This window comes from Onychomys torridus, chromosome 6 (assembly GCF_903995425.1).
Source record: "Onychomys torridus chromosome 6, mOncTor1.1, whole genome shotgun sequence".
Taxonomy (NCBI): domain Eukaryota; kingdom Metazoa; phylum Chordata; class Mammalia; order Rodentia; family Cricetidae; genus Onychomys; species Onychomys torridus.
The window spans coordinates 59,096,677-59,115,033 of record NC_050448.1 but is presented as its reverse complement, the minus strand read 5'-3'; the positions used below and the strand labels follow the sequence as shown (position 1 = coordinate 59,115,033).

At 39.6% G+C, this 18,357-nt stretch overlaps 1 protein-coding gene across 1 annotated transcript in view; it reads left to right on the top strand.

Moving 5' to 3' along the window:
* Gucy1b1 (guanylate cyclase 1 soluble subunit beta 1) overlaps nucleotides 1–18,357 on the top strand; it is a 49,528-nt gene that overhangs the window by 19,093 nt on the left and 12,078 nt on the right. Inside the window, exons 5-9 of the mRNA XM_036190826.1 lie at nucleotides 9,994–10,191; nucleotides 11,545–11,775; nucleotides 12,795–12,911; nucleotides 13,794–13,927; nucleotides 17,667–17,864. Of these exons, the coding sequence (XP_036046719.1) occupies nucleotides 9,994–10,191; nucleotides 11,545–11,775; nucleotides 12,795–12,911; nucleotides 13,794–13,927; nucleotides 17,667–17,864 (878 nt within the window). The remainder of the gene's footprint in view (nucleotides 1–9,993; nucleotides 10,192–11,544; nucleotides 11,776–12,794; nucleotides 12,912–13,793; nucleotides 13,928–17,666; nucleotides 17,865–18,357) is intronic.

Genomic DNA, 18,357 nt, shown 5'->3' with positions numbered 1-18,357 from the left:
ACCTTACCAGAGCAGTTTTTTAAAAAATGTGGTGTGTGTGTGTGTGTGTGTGTGTGTGTGTGTGTGTGTGTGTGTACACAGAGGTCAGGAGAGGGCATATTGGAACTGGAGTTATAGGAATTTTTTGAACCACCCACCCATGTGGATGCTGGGATCTGAACTCTGGTCTTAGGACAGAACAGCAAATGCACACAACTGCTGAGCCATCTCCTCAGCCCCACTAATGAAGTTTTAACTTCCAGTATCACTCTATTTTAGTGAAACCCTGAATGGCCATGTCTATACAACAGCCCACACATTTAAGGAGATTTCCTAATTCCTCTATCCCACCTGAACTCATCTTGACCATCTGCTTCATGTATCATGGCAGAGTAATAAAGGGCCATGCCTCACTGTGTTTCTCTGTGCTCTCAAGTTGCCTTGCCCAGCTGTAGATGCCCTAACTGGAGAGGTCCCTCAACACTTTATAAAAGTTACTTATTATTTGACAATTTTGTGCATTATGTAGTGCACGCACCGTGGTTGCACTCACCTCCCCACCTTTCCTGTTGCCTCCATCTCTATCTATTCTCCACTCCTTGTTAACAGGTCTTCTTATCTTTCTGTTTGGCTTTGTTTGATGACCCACTAGTTTTAACCAAGACTGCCCCTGTGGGTATGGGTATGAGCTAGTAGCTACATCACTGAAGACAGTTTTCTCTTCTCCCTTAGCAACCACAACTACCAGTAGCCAATAACTCTCCTATGAGAGCCAGGGCCCCATAGTTCCCTCCAGAACCGATGCTGACAAGTTCAGTCTAGAAAAGGCAACCACGGCTTCTCTGAGGTCATGAGTGTGTTGGACATGGCATGCTTAGAAGACATGTTTCATGGTTATTTTCCCGACCCTGTGGCCCTTATATTTCTTTCTCCCTTCTCCCCAGATGTTTCTCCCTTCTCCCCAGATGTCCCTTGAGCTGTGGAAGCAGTGATATGGTTGTTACAGCAAGGGTTGAATAAAATGACTCAAGCATCATACTTTCAAAGCCACAAGTTTCCTCACTAACTACTATTTGCAACAAAAAGAAGATTCTCTGACTTAGGCTGAAGATAGAGATGGTCTATCAGTAGGAAGCCAGCAATTTAAGGCTGTCAGTATGCTTATTTAGCAAAACAGAAGTGGTAGGGTCACCTCTTAGCCTGTGGGCTCCCCAGCCATGGCCTTTAACCAGACCTCAGCACCATGTATAAACTTTCACATTGGAAATGAGCTAAGAAGTAAGTCACTCAAAAGATGTTGCAAAAGAATAGAAAATGGCAATTTAATTTTTGTTGTTGTTTTTGGTTTTTGGTTTTTTGAGACAGGGTTTCCTGAGGAACTTTGTGCCTTTCCTGGAACTTACTTGGTAGCCCAGGCTGGCCTCAGACTCACAGAGATCCACCTGCCTCTGCCTCCCGAGTGCTGGGATTACAGGCATGTGCCACCACCGCCCAGCTAAAAAAAATTTTTTTTCTCCAGAGCTGAGGACTGAACCCAGGGCCTTGCGCTTGCTAGGCAAGTGCTCTACCACTGAGCTAAATCCCCAACCCCTCAACTTAATATTAAACATGTATTAACATCTTTAAATTAGATATGGTTTTATTTTGTGGCCCCTTGAGTAAGACTGTGGGAAATTTTGGATACTGTAAAAATTTCATTTTTTCCTACTTTAGAACAAGTGAATTTTTGTCTTTCTAGTTTTGAAATTGTCTATTATCATGACAAATTTACTGTGCTAAGACAATACTTAGGAATAGGTGGTTTTGTTATGGTTAGGTTGGCAAATAAAAACGCAGTGGACATTTTCCTGTATTTGTCATTGTAAAGTAAAGCACCCTAGCTTATATATAACAATTTCCTTCTAGCATATATTAATAAAACACTCTTCAGTGTATGCTTTTGCCATTCAGGAAAGGGTAAGATGAACTGGGCTCAATCATTCAGAGCATCCAAAGGCTTTTCTTTCTTTTTCACTCCCCAGTTTTAATCAATAACCAGATATTTAGCCTATCCCAAATGCTATGTCTGGGGAACTCAGCCTTTTTGATGTTTGTCTGAAACTTTCCAGGAAGGGTCTTCCTTTGTTTAGAGATTGGATAATCTTCCTGACATCCCCAGTCTCCTATCTTTAACTCTGAAGATGTCTCTAAAATGCATAGACTCCATTGCTAGCTGGGAGTGTGGAGCTAATCGGGTTTAAAACAATGGAAATACTTCTCCCTTTATTCTCTTCCTCTCTTGTCACCCTCCATCTCCGTAGAATCTTTTATTAACCATGTTCCCTCTGTTGTCTGAGGTTCTGTGCATGCTCTTCCCTCTGCCCAGAACATGTCTTTGGCTCCTGTTCACACAGTAAAGTCAGCCCTCCAGGTCACATTGCTTCTTCCAGGAAGACTACACTCCTCTCCAAACTCTGCCCTACTTGAGATGGGGTCGCTGGCTTTTCTCACGCTTTCAAAGCACACTGGCCCCAGCCTCAGTCCCAGCACTGACTGCACCACCATTTCCTGTTTCTCCCACTGGAATGTAAACCACAGGAGGCCAGAGACCCTGCAGAGTAGCTCAGTGGCTGCAGTCTACAGTCGGAATCTGGGGACAAAAGAATATTCCCTGCAAGGAGGAAGACCCGGACTAAGTAAGGATTCCGGGAGTAATGATTCCACCCAGGACCACCCATTTGAAGTGAGACTGTGCAACTTCCAGAGCTCTTCAAGAAAATTCTACCTCCCATCTTCAAGGAGTTAGGAGAGTTTATTCTGAGGCAAATATGAGTGACTATGACCTGGGAACACAGATCCAGGTTGCCAGATATGATTACATGTTCCATCCTGGCGTAGGCTATACAAACTTTTATAGTAACAGAATAAAAGAAAACTATCAATCAAAGGTTAGAGCACAGTGAGGGAAACTATACTACAGGTTTTAGATGATATATGATGACAGGCCTCACTCTTGGATTGTGCAAATTAGTGGCAGGCTAAGGATGCATTTCAGAGGTTTTACACAAAGATATGAGGTCATAATTGAAAAAAAAAAAGGCTATTAAAGAATCTACAATAACTCAAGGTGATCTGGCTCCAGATCTGCAGCATTCCAACTCTACAATCACAAAGTTCTAACTGGTTAGTCAGCCTTATAGAATTTTTTATTTATCTGTGTTTTTTTTTCTTTTCCCAAGAATTTCAGTTGATAGAGATAAACCCAAATTGACCCATAAATGAAGACACATTAGATAAATTTTCCTTCTAGGTAGACATAAATTGATATTTATTATTTAATTTTTAGGCTATGATACTATATCTGTACATTTAAATACATTGGTGTGTCTGTACATTAAACATATTGATGTATTTTTAAATGGCAACTTTGATATTGACACTTAAATACTCCAGAGGACAATAACATTGTTGTGAACTCATAGGTCAGGACACTATTAGACCAGGCTTTGAGTGGGCATCTGCCACTTTCATCACACCAAAGAGGACTTGGGGATCTTCTTCCCTGTCTCTCTCTGGACATATTCACAAGAATGGCTATGTAACACACACACACACACACACACACACACACACACACACACAAGCATATACATGCATACACATGCACATGAGAACACATATATAGCTTGAAATTGTTTTTATATATTTCTGAATATCAAAAACTATGTATTAGGTAATAATTGGTCCTGCAGGAATTAATTCTAGAGTCACTGTTTTGAATATTTTCACACTTACTTATTTAGTTTGTGAGTTCACCCACACGTGTGTACATGCAAAGTCACATGTGTGGATGTCATGGGTCAGTCTTAAGAAGTTGGTTCTCTCCTTCCACCTTCTGGGTTTTGTAGAATGAAACCTGGGTCATCAGGCTTGCTGGCAGGTGCTTTTATGCTCTGAGCTGCTTTGTCAGCCTAATTTTGGAGTATTAGTAATTTTTTAAAAAATTGGTTTTTTCATTGGGATAATACCTGTTCCTTTATAAAAATGGTATATTATAGGTCACACAGTAATGGCAGTATCTATAATTTAGTTCTAGAAAACCTTGCCATTTCCTTTGATTATTTGGTTTAAATAATTGAAGGTACTTGTGTTCTCACGCAAAAGACTCTGCTTCCTTCACCAAACTTACAACCTTATACTATTTCTCCTGTGTTTCTAAGTTCAATGTTTAAAATTTTCTATTATGGTGACTTTGAAAATGAGACTTCCCAATGAACACACACACACACACACACACACACACACACACACACACACACACACACAAAGAAAAAAAAAAGAAACAACAAAAAAAAAAAAAACATAAGAAATACTTCTGGAGCTGTTTCCGTTTGTCTGTAGGGATTGCATACTTTGTAACCGATTGTTTTCTTAAGTCTGTGAAACCATCAGTTTTGGAGCTGTTGATAAAAGTCATCTTTGGAATTTATTCCTTAGTTGATTTTGTAATTGAGAACATAAACAGTGAGGTGAAGAATTAAAAGCATTTTTATTGTGATTGTTAGATTTCATATGCACTGAACTGGAAATGTTGTTAGAAGGACAAAGCTGTATTTTAGCAAGATTCTTTCGCTATTTTCTATTCTTACGTGAGGCATATGTAAATTTCTATTGGAGGCCTCTGCATACTAAGTGAAACACTGCTGTGTATGCATGCTTTGCTAGCTCCTGAGAACATCACTGGGAAGGAATGTCCAGCCAGTGCTGTTTCCACTGCAGTCCACTCTGCATTATGGCAGAAAACATTGTCCAGAGATCACTTTGACAGTATCCTTGTCTTTCCTGTGCCTGGCTTCCATCACAAGATGCAATTCTGTTTCCTTTGAATAGGGGTTGGCTTTAGTAATCATTTGACCAACAGATTATGGCAATGGAGACAATTTGAAGCATCCTAGGCCATAGCTTAAGATATTTTCATGTTGTCTCTTAGGTATCACAGAAAAATTTCACCTTAAGATGCTATCTCTAAGGATGCAGACACCTAACATGAGATGTTCAAGCCACACAGACTATAAAGATAGTCAGAACAAAAGTCTGCCTGATTTCCCCTGCAGAGACCTGCCCTTTTCACTGGTCTGTTTCTAGGGTCCATCGTAGAACATCAATCATCCTATTAATGTGCTGATGACTCCAATCCAGGAGTTGCCACACTCAGTCAGACAACACAGAGAACCATCGAAGATGACAATAAACTAGTATTTCAATCAGTAAATGTTGATGTGGCTTGCTCTATCACAAGGAAAATTGCAACAGGGCTTTATTATTTTTCCTTGTAGATTTTTTTTTTCTTTTAGTATGTGCATGTGTGTATTTGGACAATGAGTCAAGAACTTTGAGTAAGTCCTTAGTGAGCTGCTGTAGAGCCTTTGACATGGGACCCAAATGAGGCCAATGCAGGACTACCCATTCATTCCTAATGACATTGCATTATTACCTTTTCTGTTCTTTATGTCCCTAGCAATTTTATAGACAAAGTCATCATCAAAAGCTGCCAGGTTGACTTGAAAATTACACAGGGAAAAGACTGTTTTAGAGACCTGTTAAGGTTTGTATTTCTGAGCTTATTTTGATATCCAGAAGGACCTCATTTAAAAATTTAAATATTCTTTCATTTTTGGCTGGAGACTCGGTTCTCTCAGCTGGGTCTGTGACACGCTCAGTCACTCACTCCCTTCAGCTCTTCTTGGCTCTGTTTAGGCTTAAAAAACACAGCCCACCCGCAGCAACCTGGCACTCACAGTAGATCCAACTTCAAATTTCTTAAATGTTTGTGCAAGGGGCTATTTTGGGAAATACTAGGATTTTCCTAAACAGCTGTAAAACCCTAATACTTCCCTAAATTATTTATATTTTGGAGGAAAAGGCACTAGTCACTTTATTTTAACTTTTGGACTTCAAAAGAAACATCTAAACTCTAACGTCTACAATTAAAATGTGACTTACATTTATTTAAAACAGTAAAACAAAAGTGAAGGGAGATAAAAATGTTAAAAATTGGAAGATTCTTCTTTGAATAACTGCTTACATTCACGAAATAGAGATCAGTTTTTAAATTTGGTATTATCTGACAGAATTCTGTTTTTAACACGAGTTTTAAAGCACAGGAATATGTGTAATAGTCACAAAAGTATATTTTATTTATTTTTATCCTTAACTAAGATATTTCTTTTAAGAAGATGATGTGGTAAATACATACAATTTTCACCAATTTCTGTTTAATTAATTTTAATGGCTCAGATACATTTTCTTTTCAAATACAACTTTCCATTTTTTTTCTTCCTTCTATTCTATGATTTATTTCTTTTTAGCTTTATGTGTAAGGGTGAGTTCCTGTATGTATGTCTGTGCACCAGATTGATACCTAATATTCAGGAAGGCCAGAGGAGGATACTGGAACCCCTCTAAGGAGAGACAGAGGCAGATGTGAGCTGCTGTGTGGGTGTTGGGAACTGAACCTGGGTCCTGTGCAAATAAAGCAAGTGTTCTTAAAAACTAAACCATTTCTGCAGCCCACTTCATGCTTTTCTTTTAAAAGTACTAATTCTTTTCAGTTTTTGAAGGAGTAGCTCCCAAATTTCCTTGTTTCCCACCATCTTAGGGGTAGGCTCACCATTTCTTTCAGTGCTGCTGGGTCAAAATTTTCTTCTCCAACTTCCAAAATGGCTTATGTCTCATTAACCCCAGCAAGTGGTTTTTCAGGGTCTGCAGTCCATGTTGACCATGGTTAATGCTGACCCTGCCTCGCAGCGGTGTGAGCAAATGGAAAGGGAGAAAATGTTGGGTGGTGAGGAGGCCTTTTAAAAACATCATGAAGGTTTTTTCAGTGCTGACCCGCAGTGGATCATCAATACAACTTCAAGGTCAAGGATTATGGAGACTGAAAAAACAAACGAAATCAGTTTCCTTAAAATGTTCCAGGCGGAGTCTTTATCTCTATGTTTTTGTGTCCAGTGTACACATTTTGATGAGCTGAACTAGGAGCAGAGAAAGGAGGTCTTGGATTTCTTCGTATTTTGTCTCTGTCATTATGTATGAGCTTATTTTTGATATGCCTGGTACAATTAAAAAATGCATCATTTTGAAATAGTACAAAAATCTTAAAAAGTATGGAACTTAAAAGTATTTCTCAGAGGAACAGTTGTTTTCTACATGTACTGAGCACACCTCACCTGGAGCTGCAGCACTGTCCCAGGGTAATAGGACACATTTTCCTTTCTCTGGAAAGCACAAACACCAGACCAGTCAACTGGACTGACAGTTGGAGAATCCTTGCATAGGAAACATACATTCATTCTCTTTGTGTGTGGGGGGAGCCACAAGATATCAGCACAATTAGAAATTGAATTAAGATGGGCAGTAGTGGCCTTTAATCCCAGCACTTGGGAAGCAGAGCCAGGCGGATCTCTCTGAGTTGGCGGCCAGCCTGGTCTACAGAGCGAGATCCAGGACAGGCACCAAAACTACACAGAGAAACCCTGTCTGGAAAAAACAAAACAGACAAACAAACAAAAGAAATTGAATCAAACCCTCAGACTGAATTTTAGGTATTGGAGCAAAAACACCACCCTTTTAAATGATGCTAAGGAAAATGAGAAGTTTAAGCATACTTGACACTGCTTCATGGTTTTTTGGAGGTTGCTCACACTGAAGCATGTGTGTTTACATTTTCCCATGACTTTTGCCTATTTTACGAATGTGCATCCTCCTCCTAACTAGCCACGCAGCTGTTCTGTTCCTGTACTTACCTCCCTGGCTATATTTAGAAATAAAACAACTCCAGTTATGTGAAGAAAGTTTTATTGCCCAGAATGCATCAAAATAGCTGTGTTCATGAATTGTCAAGTCTGTTTAGATAGTGCTATCAAATGTGGATAAGCTTCTCTCTTGACAATGCAAGGGGTCCTTGTTTCTGGTTTCCTGAGGTTACTGTAACAATTGTAGTTCAAATATGAATACTGCACATCTCTTAGCAGTATAAGTGCAGTGAAAATAATTTAAATCTAATCACAATCCAATTTCTTAGAAGAGACAGGCTGTGGTAATCACTTGAATTTTGATGGAGTGAAACTGAGTAAGGAAAGCTGTAACTGAAGAAGTCCCAAGAGTGTATTTTATGCTGGGCACTAGCTAAAGAAAATCAATATTACATTAAGTGGTAAATCTTTTGTGCTCCAACAAAGCACTCTACTTGTCCTTTTAATTAATAGCAAATTCAGTGCAACAGCAAATCACTGGAGGGTTGGTTACCACAAAAAGGCTTGAATCACAACTATGGTCACTCAGCATTGGTAGTAACCCGCTTGCCTTTCATGAAACATGTGAGCGCTGCAGGGTTACCAATATTCAAACTTTTGCACTGTCCATACCTGCACAAATTCCGATGTCTGCACCAAAAAGAGAAAGGGTGCTATCTTTAATGACTTGTCCATTCTGGGGATGAGCAATTCCAGGGTCAGACCTGCTTTAACAACAAGGTAGCCACTAGCAGAAATGGTACCTTTGTCACTGCCAGGGACTGGGCTGAGTGCACATAGGAATGCACAAAGGGCACATCATGAACCAAAATGGAAATTGACAGTAAGCAAGTGACATGGGTATATTGACTAGGGAATATTAATATTTTGTTTAGAAAAATAAAATATTATTAAGTTGCCTATTTCACATGGTTTTCTTTCATTTTCAGGAGCACAGCACAGTACTTGGACTGTAATACGTAAAAAAAAAAAAAAATGTCCTTAGTGCAGCTGCAAACTCAGTTGAGACTTTGTGGAGAATGGAGATAAAAGTTAAACTCTTGACAATACATTTTCTTCTCAGGAGATTTTCTCTGCCAAGATTTTTACACAAAAAGATCTGCACGGATCTTAAGGGTTTTGTAGAAGAACCCCTTGTAGTATTCAACTCAATAGAAAGAAATGAGTTCTGGGACAGGTGGGTTCCAGGAACTACCCTGTGCAGGCTAGGAGGCTACCTGGTAACTTTTGCAAACGGCAACAGCGGCCCCTAAAGGCAAACAGGAAGAAGTCGTACTTGTTCAACACTAGCTTGACTTGATTTTTACGAGGGGATTATGAGAGGGAAGAAAACAGAATTCATTGTAGACTGAAGCACACAGAATGACACTGGATTTAGCCAGCTGACTGAAACAGCGTTATCTTTCATGACCCTCTGTGTCTGGGTGTGTCTCCCGAGTCCCCACAAGCCTGCATGAAGCATGTTGTCAACTAAATGCTATGATGTTGGACTGACTTAAAAGTGTAGCTTTCACAGTTCTTGTGTCAATCTGTGTATAAACCAGTCTTGAATTTAAGGGACTAATGGAAGATGCTGAGAAATGTAGCATGTTCTAAGCGACAAAGCTACAATAAAATAGAAAGCTTTAATTTTCCAAGACTTTAGTTTGAGACAGTCATGTGTCTGGTGCCTTGCTATCGGCTCTCATCTTGGTTGGGGACTGCTGATGAACAAGGAATTATACACCCTTTACTTTAAATAAACATGTCTTCAATTAAAATATCAATAATTAAAATAATATGCTTATGTTTCACTATCCTTGACTTTTTGCTTTTTTCATTAAATTCAGTTGGGGATGATAGAGCAAGCAGAAAGGTTGTGGGTGATTTAAACATTCTTTACTGCTTACTATAATGTGTATGAAGAGCAACCTCAGATGCCTGCTTTTGCCCTTAACTGTGTTCTTTTTCTGGTGAACGCCACTTTTTATTTTTTTATCATTTCTTGAAATGTCACAACATTTCAATATAGTCAAATTCTTCTCAGTTGTTCTGCTCTCTTTTCATTCTCTCTGTGGCACTTAACTTGGAGCTATCTCATGGATACCACAAAGGATCTCCTATGTAAATGTTTACCATAATGACCCACCCAGTAAACTCAGATTTGAACCTTGTTTCTGCTCCTTGTATTGCTAAACCCTCATAGAAGTATCTAGTCACTGTGCTTTCCTTTCCCCTACAGAACCTCGACGCCCTGCATGACCACCTTGCTACCATCTACCCGGGTATGCGTGCACCTTCCTTCAGGTGCACCGATGCAGAAAAAGGGAAAGGGCTCATTTTGCACTACTACTCAGAAAGAGAGGGGCTTCAGGACATTGTTATTGGGATTATCAAGACGGTTGCACAACAGATCCATGGCACTGAGATAGACATGAAGGTAATGTCCACCATCGAAGACATTTCTAAATACAAGTGACACTGGAACATTTGAACTGATACTACAGTGATTGCTGCTCGTGGGCTGCACTAGCAGTACCCGTGAACAGAAATGGTGTGAACCCCAGGAGTCTTCTCTATTTGGCCTGGGAATGCATTATACTGGGCAATTTTCTGCTTGCAACAGATTTTCTTTCTAATTATACATTGCTTAAGGCAAGAGGAAGTTCCGTTACTTTCTGTGAATACACCCCAGCTGGGGAAGGGGAGGGGTGCTGACTGACGCCAGCAAGATATCAGATTGTGGATAATGAAATGTAAAGAACATATTAAATTAGCTGATTTACAGATCCTGTTTTCTTTTCTTTTTTCTTTCTTTTTTTTTTTTTTTGTTTTTTTTTTGAGCTGAGGATCGCCAGGGCCTTGCGCTTGCTAGGCGAGCGCTCTACCACTGAGCTAAATCCCCAACCCCAGATCCTGTTTTCTATGCGAATTCTTTTATCTTTCCCAGAATGTACCTAGAACATTTTATTTTGTCAACTAAAAGTTCGTGTTTGTGTTCTTTGCTTCTTTTTTTTTTGTTCAAAGTCAAGTTGTGCTGGTGAACATAACCAAGCCAGCTCTGGTCTTTCCTGATGCTGTATGATGACAGCCATTGTTATTTTTGAGTGACAATTTCAAGGTACCAGCAGAGAAACTGCAACGAAGAAAATCGCCATTTTTCTCTGTCACTAACCTGGGTAGCTTCTCCTAGTCACGTGTTCTCTTGTGCCTATTCTGTGCAGGCTGAAGGACAATGTAGTCATGGATTTGCTCTACAAATGTGCCTGCTTGGGAGGCCTACCCTACAAGGCCAAGGGGGTACTCTCTTCCTAGGCCACCCAAAAGGCCATGTGTGCTAATCCTACCAGAATTATAATTAAAAATGATGTATTAGTAACTATGGGAGGTAGTTCAGCTGGTAGAATACTTGCCTACCATTCACAAGGTTCTGGATTAAATCACTAGCATGGAATAAACTTACCACAGTAGCACAAACCCATGATCTAAGTACTTAGGAGATAGAGGCAAGAGGTTCCGAAGTTCAAAGTTATTCTCATCTACCTAGCTGACTAGAAACTTTCCTGGTAGGAGCTTGTTTAAAATACATAAGACCTTGTTCCAAAAGAATACTGCCCTCACATTGCACAGATGTGAAAATATCCAGCAAGATTTTCAGCTTTACATGTGTATAGTATTTGCACATACTTTACTTTTTCTAATTTTCTAAACACAATGTTCAGAAACAGTCACTTAGATCATAGTTAAACTAAAACACCATCAGTTAACTGTGTTTTCTCCCATCAACATCCAGGTTATTCAGCAAAGAAATGAAGAATGTGACCACACTCAATTTTTAATCGAAGAGAAAGAGTCGAAAGAAGAGGATTTTTATGAAGACCTGGACAGGTTTGAAGAAAATGGTACCCAGGAATCACGCATCAGCCCGTACACCTTCTGCAAAGCATTTCCTTTCCACATAATATTTGACCGGGACCTGGTGGTCACTCAGTGTGGCAATGCCATCTACAGAGTGCTCCCCCAGGTAAACCGCACAGCTTCCCCACCCCCACCAGGGTCCCCGCGGGGCCTGACCCTGACACAGATTTTATTCCTCTTTGACAACGCTACAGGAAATACCCCACCACTTATAACCTAAGTCCGTTAGACTTACTTGTCTCTGATCACTGACAGAGAGAGGAGGGAGTTGTATGAGAACAGCAGACTTGCCTTGGGAAAAAAATGGGCAATGCAGGAACAGCAGTCAGATTTCACTCATGTTTTTGTTTATTGAATAAATATTCACTGCCTATCTGCCTTCCAAAAATAGTTTTCAAAGTCAGCTGTTGACAAGGGGAGGAAGGGAATTTACAGACACTCGGGATGAAAAGCACGGAAGTCACCATGGGTAAAATGGCAGAGCACTGGAAGACCACTGGGGGTTCAGCATATTTGCCCTTTCTCTCTAGTCCATGTAAGGGTTTGTGCATGGCATGCGTGTGTGGAGGTACCTTTGGCTCTAATTCAGGCCTGGAGTACAGAGGTCTTGTGCAAAGCTGTAGCTCTGGAAGCAGAAGAGGGTTTCGTGTGGTCTTCCTTCGTGGTGTGTTACTCCTGTTTCCTTCTGTCCTGACGTGACACCAGGTCCTTTTCATCCAGTTATTTGCTCCATCATAAGCAGCTGCTGAGTATTATTACTTCTATTATCATTATCTCTCTTTTGATGAATGTTAAGTAACTATTTACTGGTATTTTGATATTTAATTTCACTTTTTAGCCACAGGCATCTTACAGCTTAGAAATTATTATTTTATTTGCATCAGCTTATATTTGAATATTAGTTACCTAAATCCATATGAGGCTTGCTGTCTGCAAGTATTTGATGTTTGCTTAATCACTCAGTTGCATATTCAGGATAAATTTCCCAGATAATACTTAAGACTTTTTCATTTGTAAATGCAATTGATCTGGCTTATTATCAAGATTAATATCTAATAATAAAGTTAATTTCAAGTTGCTGAGTGTTCTTTTCTTTTTTTTTTTCTTTTTCTTTTTGCCTCTTAGCTCCAGCCTGGGAATTGCAGCCTTCTGTCTGTGTTTTCTCTGGTCCGCCCTCATATTGACATCAGTTTCCATGGGATTCTTTCACACATCAATACAGTCTTTGTACTAAGAAGCAAGGTAATCAGACACCCCTTCAACAGAACGTAAGCAAGACATGTTATCAATCAGCAGTAATGGAGAGGGGAAGTCATTTGTGAGCATAGTCTAAGCAATAGAGATAGAAGAACATAAAATACAATTTTCAAGAGAGCAATGTTGGCTGAGGAATGCATACCTCTGTCAGCTGATCAGAACCAGTGGGAAAAAAGTTTGAGAAAGTGTCTTGCTGGGAACATCTATGTCTCTTCAGTCTCACATAATAAAACCAACATCTACTCCTTTGAATTTATAATGCTTTTTTTTTTTTAAAGAAATCAGAAGACCTAACAAGAAGTCTTTGATAATGTCACCAAAGCCAGTGATTTATCCTTCTGTAAATTGTTTATAATTCTTGCTAACATTTTTTTTTCTGTAGGGAAATAAAAGGATTAAGAATCCATAAACTCATGTAGTTGGTAGTTTAGATGGTTTCCAGACTTCCTCATTTGTGTGCCTGGGATAATTGTAGCAAACACAATTTCCCTAGCATCCACATCTCTCACACTCCCCAAATGATGTTCCAAAGGCATAACCACATGTGCTTTATATGCTGACTGCTTTCAGTTGTTATATGAACACAGAGTTAGCTTGCCTTAGCTTTGGTACAATTCAGAAATGTGTGTGGCCATATGCAAAATTACAGGCACTTACAATGAATCCGGAGCTGCATCTCCAGTGCTGTCATCCTGTGTGCAAAGAAGGCCATCAAGCACTGACCATCTTACCTAGGGAACACCCCTCTGGTTCTAATGGGAGAGCTACCATTCCCTTAGGGTTGGTGAGAAGGGTATCTTTTCACTCCTTGATGCCTTGTCAGGCAGGGGAAAGGCAAAAGATAATGTTTTGTCTTTCCTGTTCAAGGAAGGATTGCTGGATGTTGAGAAACTTGAATGTGAGGATGAACTGACTGGGACAGAGATTAGCTGCTTACGTCTCAAGGGCCAAATGATCTACTTACCAGAAGCGGATAGCATCCTCTTCCTCTGTTCACCAAGGTAACAATTTTTAGCTTAATTGTAGTTGATAGAAGTTAAAAACAAATTCAATGAAACTTCATTAAAATTTTTGATCAGTATGTATTAGTTGTACATATGAATAGAATTTGGCATGCTATTTCAATGCATACATGTAGACTACATGGATCAAAACAGCTTCTCTTAATCCAACAGCATTTTAGTCCACAATGCTTATTTCTGCTGAAGTGTAAACTGGATTTTCAAACCCTTGTTATGTAATTCTTTATAACAAGAGTGATTGCATTGGGCATTTCTAAAGACTCAAAGTCTACCTTTTTTTATGTCATATCTTAATTTGTCTGTGAAGTTCTTATGACATGAGGTCATGGGATGAGAAATCTGCTGTTAGATAGTTCTATTTTTTCTACTCTCAAAAGGAGCATCACATAAGAGAGTAATTCTGGAAAGTATAAAATATGATGACATAAAGAACTTTTCTATAGTTAGCAACAATTATAAAAAAGACTAAGTTTTTTTGGTGGGTCTGGGCCACTTAAAATTAAATTAACTACTTTAATTAGGTTGTAGTATTCACAGTGGATTATTAAACTAAACTTTATGTTAAATATGTGATTTATAATAAACATCAGAAGAGACAAATCAAGGCTTGATATTTTATTAGTTTTAGCACTTTACTAAAAGATATAGTGGATTTGGAATATGCATCTATAGAGCAATAGGAAAAGATAATTGTGGGGCTTATTATTATATGATATTTTGTATATAATATTATATAACAGAAATTATGGTTTGTTTTCTGAGAATTATTTATCATGTGGGCAAAGGAGACAGACCTGTGAAATATAAAGCATCTTTAAAGCTAGCATGATCCAGGAAGCAAGTGACACCTGACCCTACCGTCAGTGCTTCTTGCTCTACATTTTCCAGATTGGGTGTCAGGAGAATGGACAGCTTCACTCCAGGGGAGAATTTCTATTCAAGGATAGAAAGGTTTACGTGGAGGGAGAATCACAAATTGCAAAGTGTATGTTTTAATATACAGAAATCAGTCCTATAAGTGATACATTTACCAATTGCCATGAAATCTATTTAAATGGAAGAAGTTTTGCCTATAAATAATTCTAAAATGATTAATTAAAACTAGGAAAAAGGAATAAGGATTTCAATTTTGAGACAGGATGTCATATAGCTCAGGCTGGCCTCAAACTAGATATATAGACTTGCATAACAGTGAGCATTGGATCCTCTGGCCCACCTCCTGAAGACTCACAGTAACAAGTGTGTATCACCACAGCCATTTGTATGATGCTGAGGAGTGAATATCAGGCTTTCTTGCATGCCAGGCAAACATTCTAACCAGTGACACATCAGGGGACCCCTACAGAATGCTCAGAAGAATAAGATGTTCATAATTTCATTAAGATTTCTACCGCAGTACAAATAATCTTTCACCTAGTATTCATTTCATTCTGATTATTATCATCCTTCTTTGAATCTCCCTTGCACTTCTTCCCCCTCCCCCTTCTCCTTACAAGTTCTATTCTTACATTCATGACTTTGTTGTTATTGTTTGTTTTGATTTGGGTTCTTTTGAGACTCACTGAGTTTATTGAAGATCATTGTGATCTGTTCACTAGTGGGACTACTCACTAGGGCCTGGCAGGCTCTTCAGTGGGTATACAAATGAAGACAATGGCTGCCTCTCCCACAGAATCTATCAGTACCAAGGGGGTTCATGAGGGAGAGGTAAGGCTCTTCAGCTCCTCAGGTCATAACTGACTGTTGGGGATCAGCCTTCTATAGGCCCACTGCAGGCAGGAGAGCAGCTGTGAGGTCATGGCTGCACTGGCTATGCCGTGCCAAGAACAGAACATTTCACAGCCCCTTTCCAGGGCTACATTCTTCCAGATCTTATAGTTATTCTGCCCTCGTTCAAGATGTTTCCCCTGCCTTATCAGGAATGATATATGTATTCTCTTTAAGACTGAATAATCAACTATCACTCCTAAGCACTCTGAGTAGGTATGTGTCTCTGCAGTCACCACTATTACAGGGAAGGTCTCTGATGAAAGCTGTGAATGGCATTTGTCTATAGGTATATAGGTATAACCATACATATTTTATCTAGAAGTCAGCCTGACTTCATGACAATTTAGTTAAACAATAGCATTACATCCCTCCTAGGGGGTTAGGACTCCCCTCAGCAATGAGCAGGTTAAAAGTGCTACTCTGGTAGAGTGGGCTTTAAATCCAATCAGAGAGCAGTTGGTTCTTCACATTACGGTTGCAGAACTATTTCATAGGTGGGCAAATCTTGCCTCACAGATTGGTTCTGTAGATATGGAGTTCAGCTGGGTAAGACCATTGATGCCTTTTCTCCCCGAGCAGAATGTCCTACACCTTCTGGAACTATGAAAGCTACCCAGCAGGAAGGAAGCTTCCAGCTCAGTTCCAGCTTGAATTCTCTACACCTTGCAGTCAAGGTGTGTGGTATCTCCAGCAACAGGGTTTTAGCAACTAGGTGAATGCAGCTAAGAAGAGTTGGTGCTGTCTCAAAAGGCTCTGTGGCCTCCCTGACTGAGAGGGCATATTACACTTGGCACTAGGGTATCCATTTCAATTTTAAGATTATCTGATTTTGTCTTTCCTCATGGGTAGATTTTGTTTGATCACATTTGGACAATTTGGCAGGTTATCTGTCACCTTTTCAGGTGGGTTTATTTTTGCGAGAGGACTTTAAAATACACAAAGCAGCTGTCTAATTTGTCAATACCACCCTTGATTAGTCTGTGTTTGCCTAGGGGCATGCTTACTTTGCTTTGACTTCTAGAAACTTCCATTGAGAACACTTTCTTCGGAACCTCTTCTTAATCCAAATTCCTTAGTAAAGTCATGACCCAAAAATTTGTTATTTTAGAAAAAATTGCTATCCTGAATAAATATCTAGAAACAATAACTTTACACTTTAAGAACTAATTCAAACCAAAAATAAATCGTTAGATGCTTAGCTAATGAATAATTTGTAACTGAACTTTTTACTTACCAGAATTTCAGTGACTCAGTCAAGATTATTATAGTAACACTATAAAACGGTAAGATTTAAGTTACAAAGGTGCATAGACTTTAGCAAGGTCGAATACATTTAAAAAATGAGGAAAGTCAACCAAAGAAAATAAGACTGGAGGAAGAGAAGAAAGCCTGAAGAAAGAATGGCATGAAAGCACAAGGCAGGGAGCCTTTAAAAGCCTTGCCAAGGAGGGATACTAAAGCTTAGAAACTCAATCATCGTTTCTGGCAGCAAAGCAATTAGTTTTAAGACTCTTAGAATCCTAAGGCAAATGAGATGGTTTCTCAATAGAAACATCTTTATTCCTGACTCATGCATGAGGATAGATTTTTGTTCTGGGATAAGGAAAAACATGATGATCTCGTAAAATGTGTACTAGCCTTGTATTAAATACAAGAGGAGATTTTTGTGGGGCAGTTTTCTGTGTTATCTTTCCATGAAAGCAGATGTGGATATCTCCAAAAATTACAACCCAACAAACACCTACCTCAAGTTTACCACTTGCTAGTGGGGTTTTAGATATTCAGAAAACAAAGCCTTTCTTGGTAGGCTCCTTCTCCTGTTTCTTCAGGCTGATCTTTTGAACAGTGAAGGTGGGGAAGGAGAAAGCTGCCTTAGGCCTCTGGCTGTAGGGAGGGCTGGTTCCATCATGTGGACCCGTGGTGCTGATTTTGCTCCATTGTGTGACAGTGTGATGAACCTGGATGATCTCACAAGACGAGGCCTGTACCTGAGTGACATCCCTCTTCATGATGCCACTAGAGACCTGGTCCTTTTGGGAGAACAGTTTCGGGAAGAGTATAAACTGACGCAAGAGCTGGAGATCCTCACGGATAGGCTGCAGCTCACCCTGAGAGCCCTGGAGGATGAGAAGAAGAAGACAGACACGTAAGAAGGGAGTGAAAAAAGGGCTGGCTTTTATTCACAATTTACCACTGGTGTGTAATGTTACAATTCAAGGGTCCGGGACCTCTTACATCCCTGAACACTGTCTCCACATGCTAACAAAAATTAGTGATTTCCTGATGCCCATAGGGTGTTTTCCTCAAGTTCTTGAATGTTCTTTTATTATTATTAGTGGTAGTAGTATTAGTATTAGTATTAGTATTAGTATTATTTTTGCCAGATAGGACGTTTTAGTTTTGATGAATTGAATGTAATGACTTGTGTCCCATCAGAACTATTTCACTCCACGTCAGCACCAGAAGATTGACAGCTGCAGCACATCCTGTGCTTCCTTAGCATCGATGCATGTGCCAGATGGCCATCCCCAGATGCTGGGCACACAAGCAAACACAAGAGTTAGCATTGGTAACACCATGAATGAAATAGAGGATTCATTGTAAATGCCTGTCTTTATCATTCACCTGTTCTCACCTTT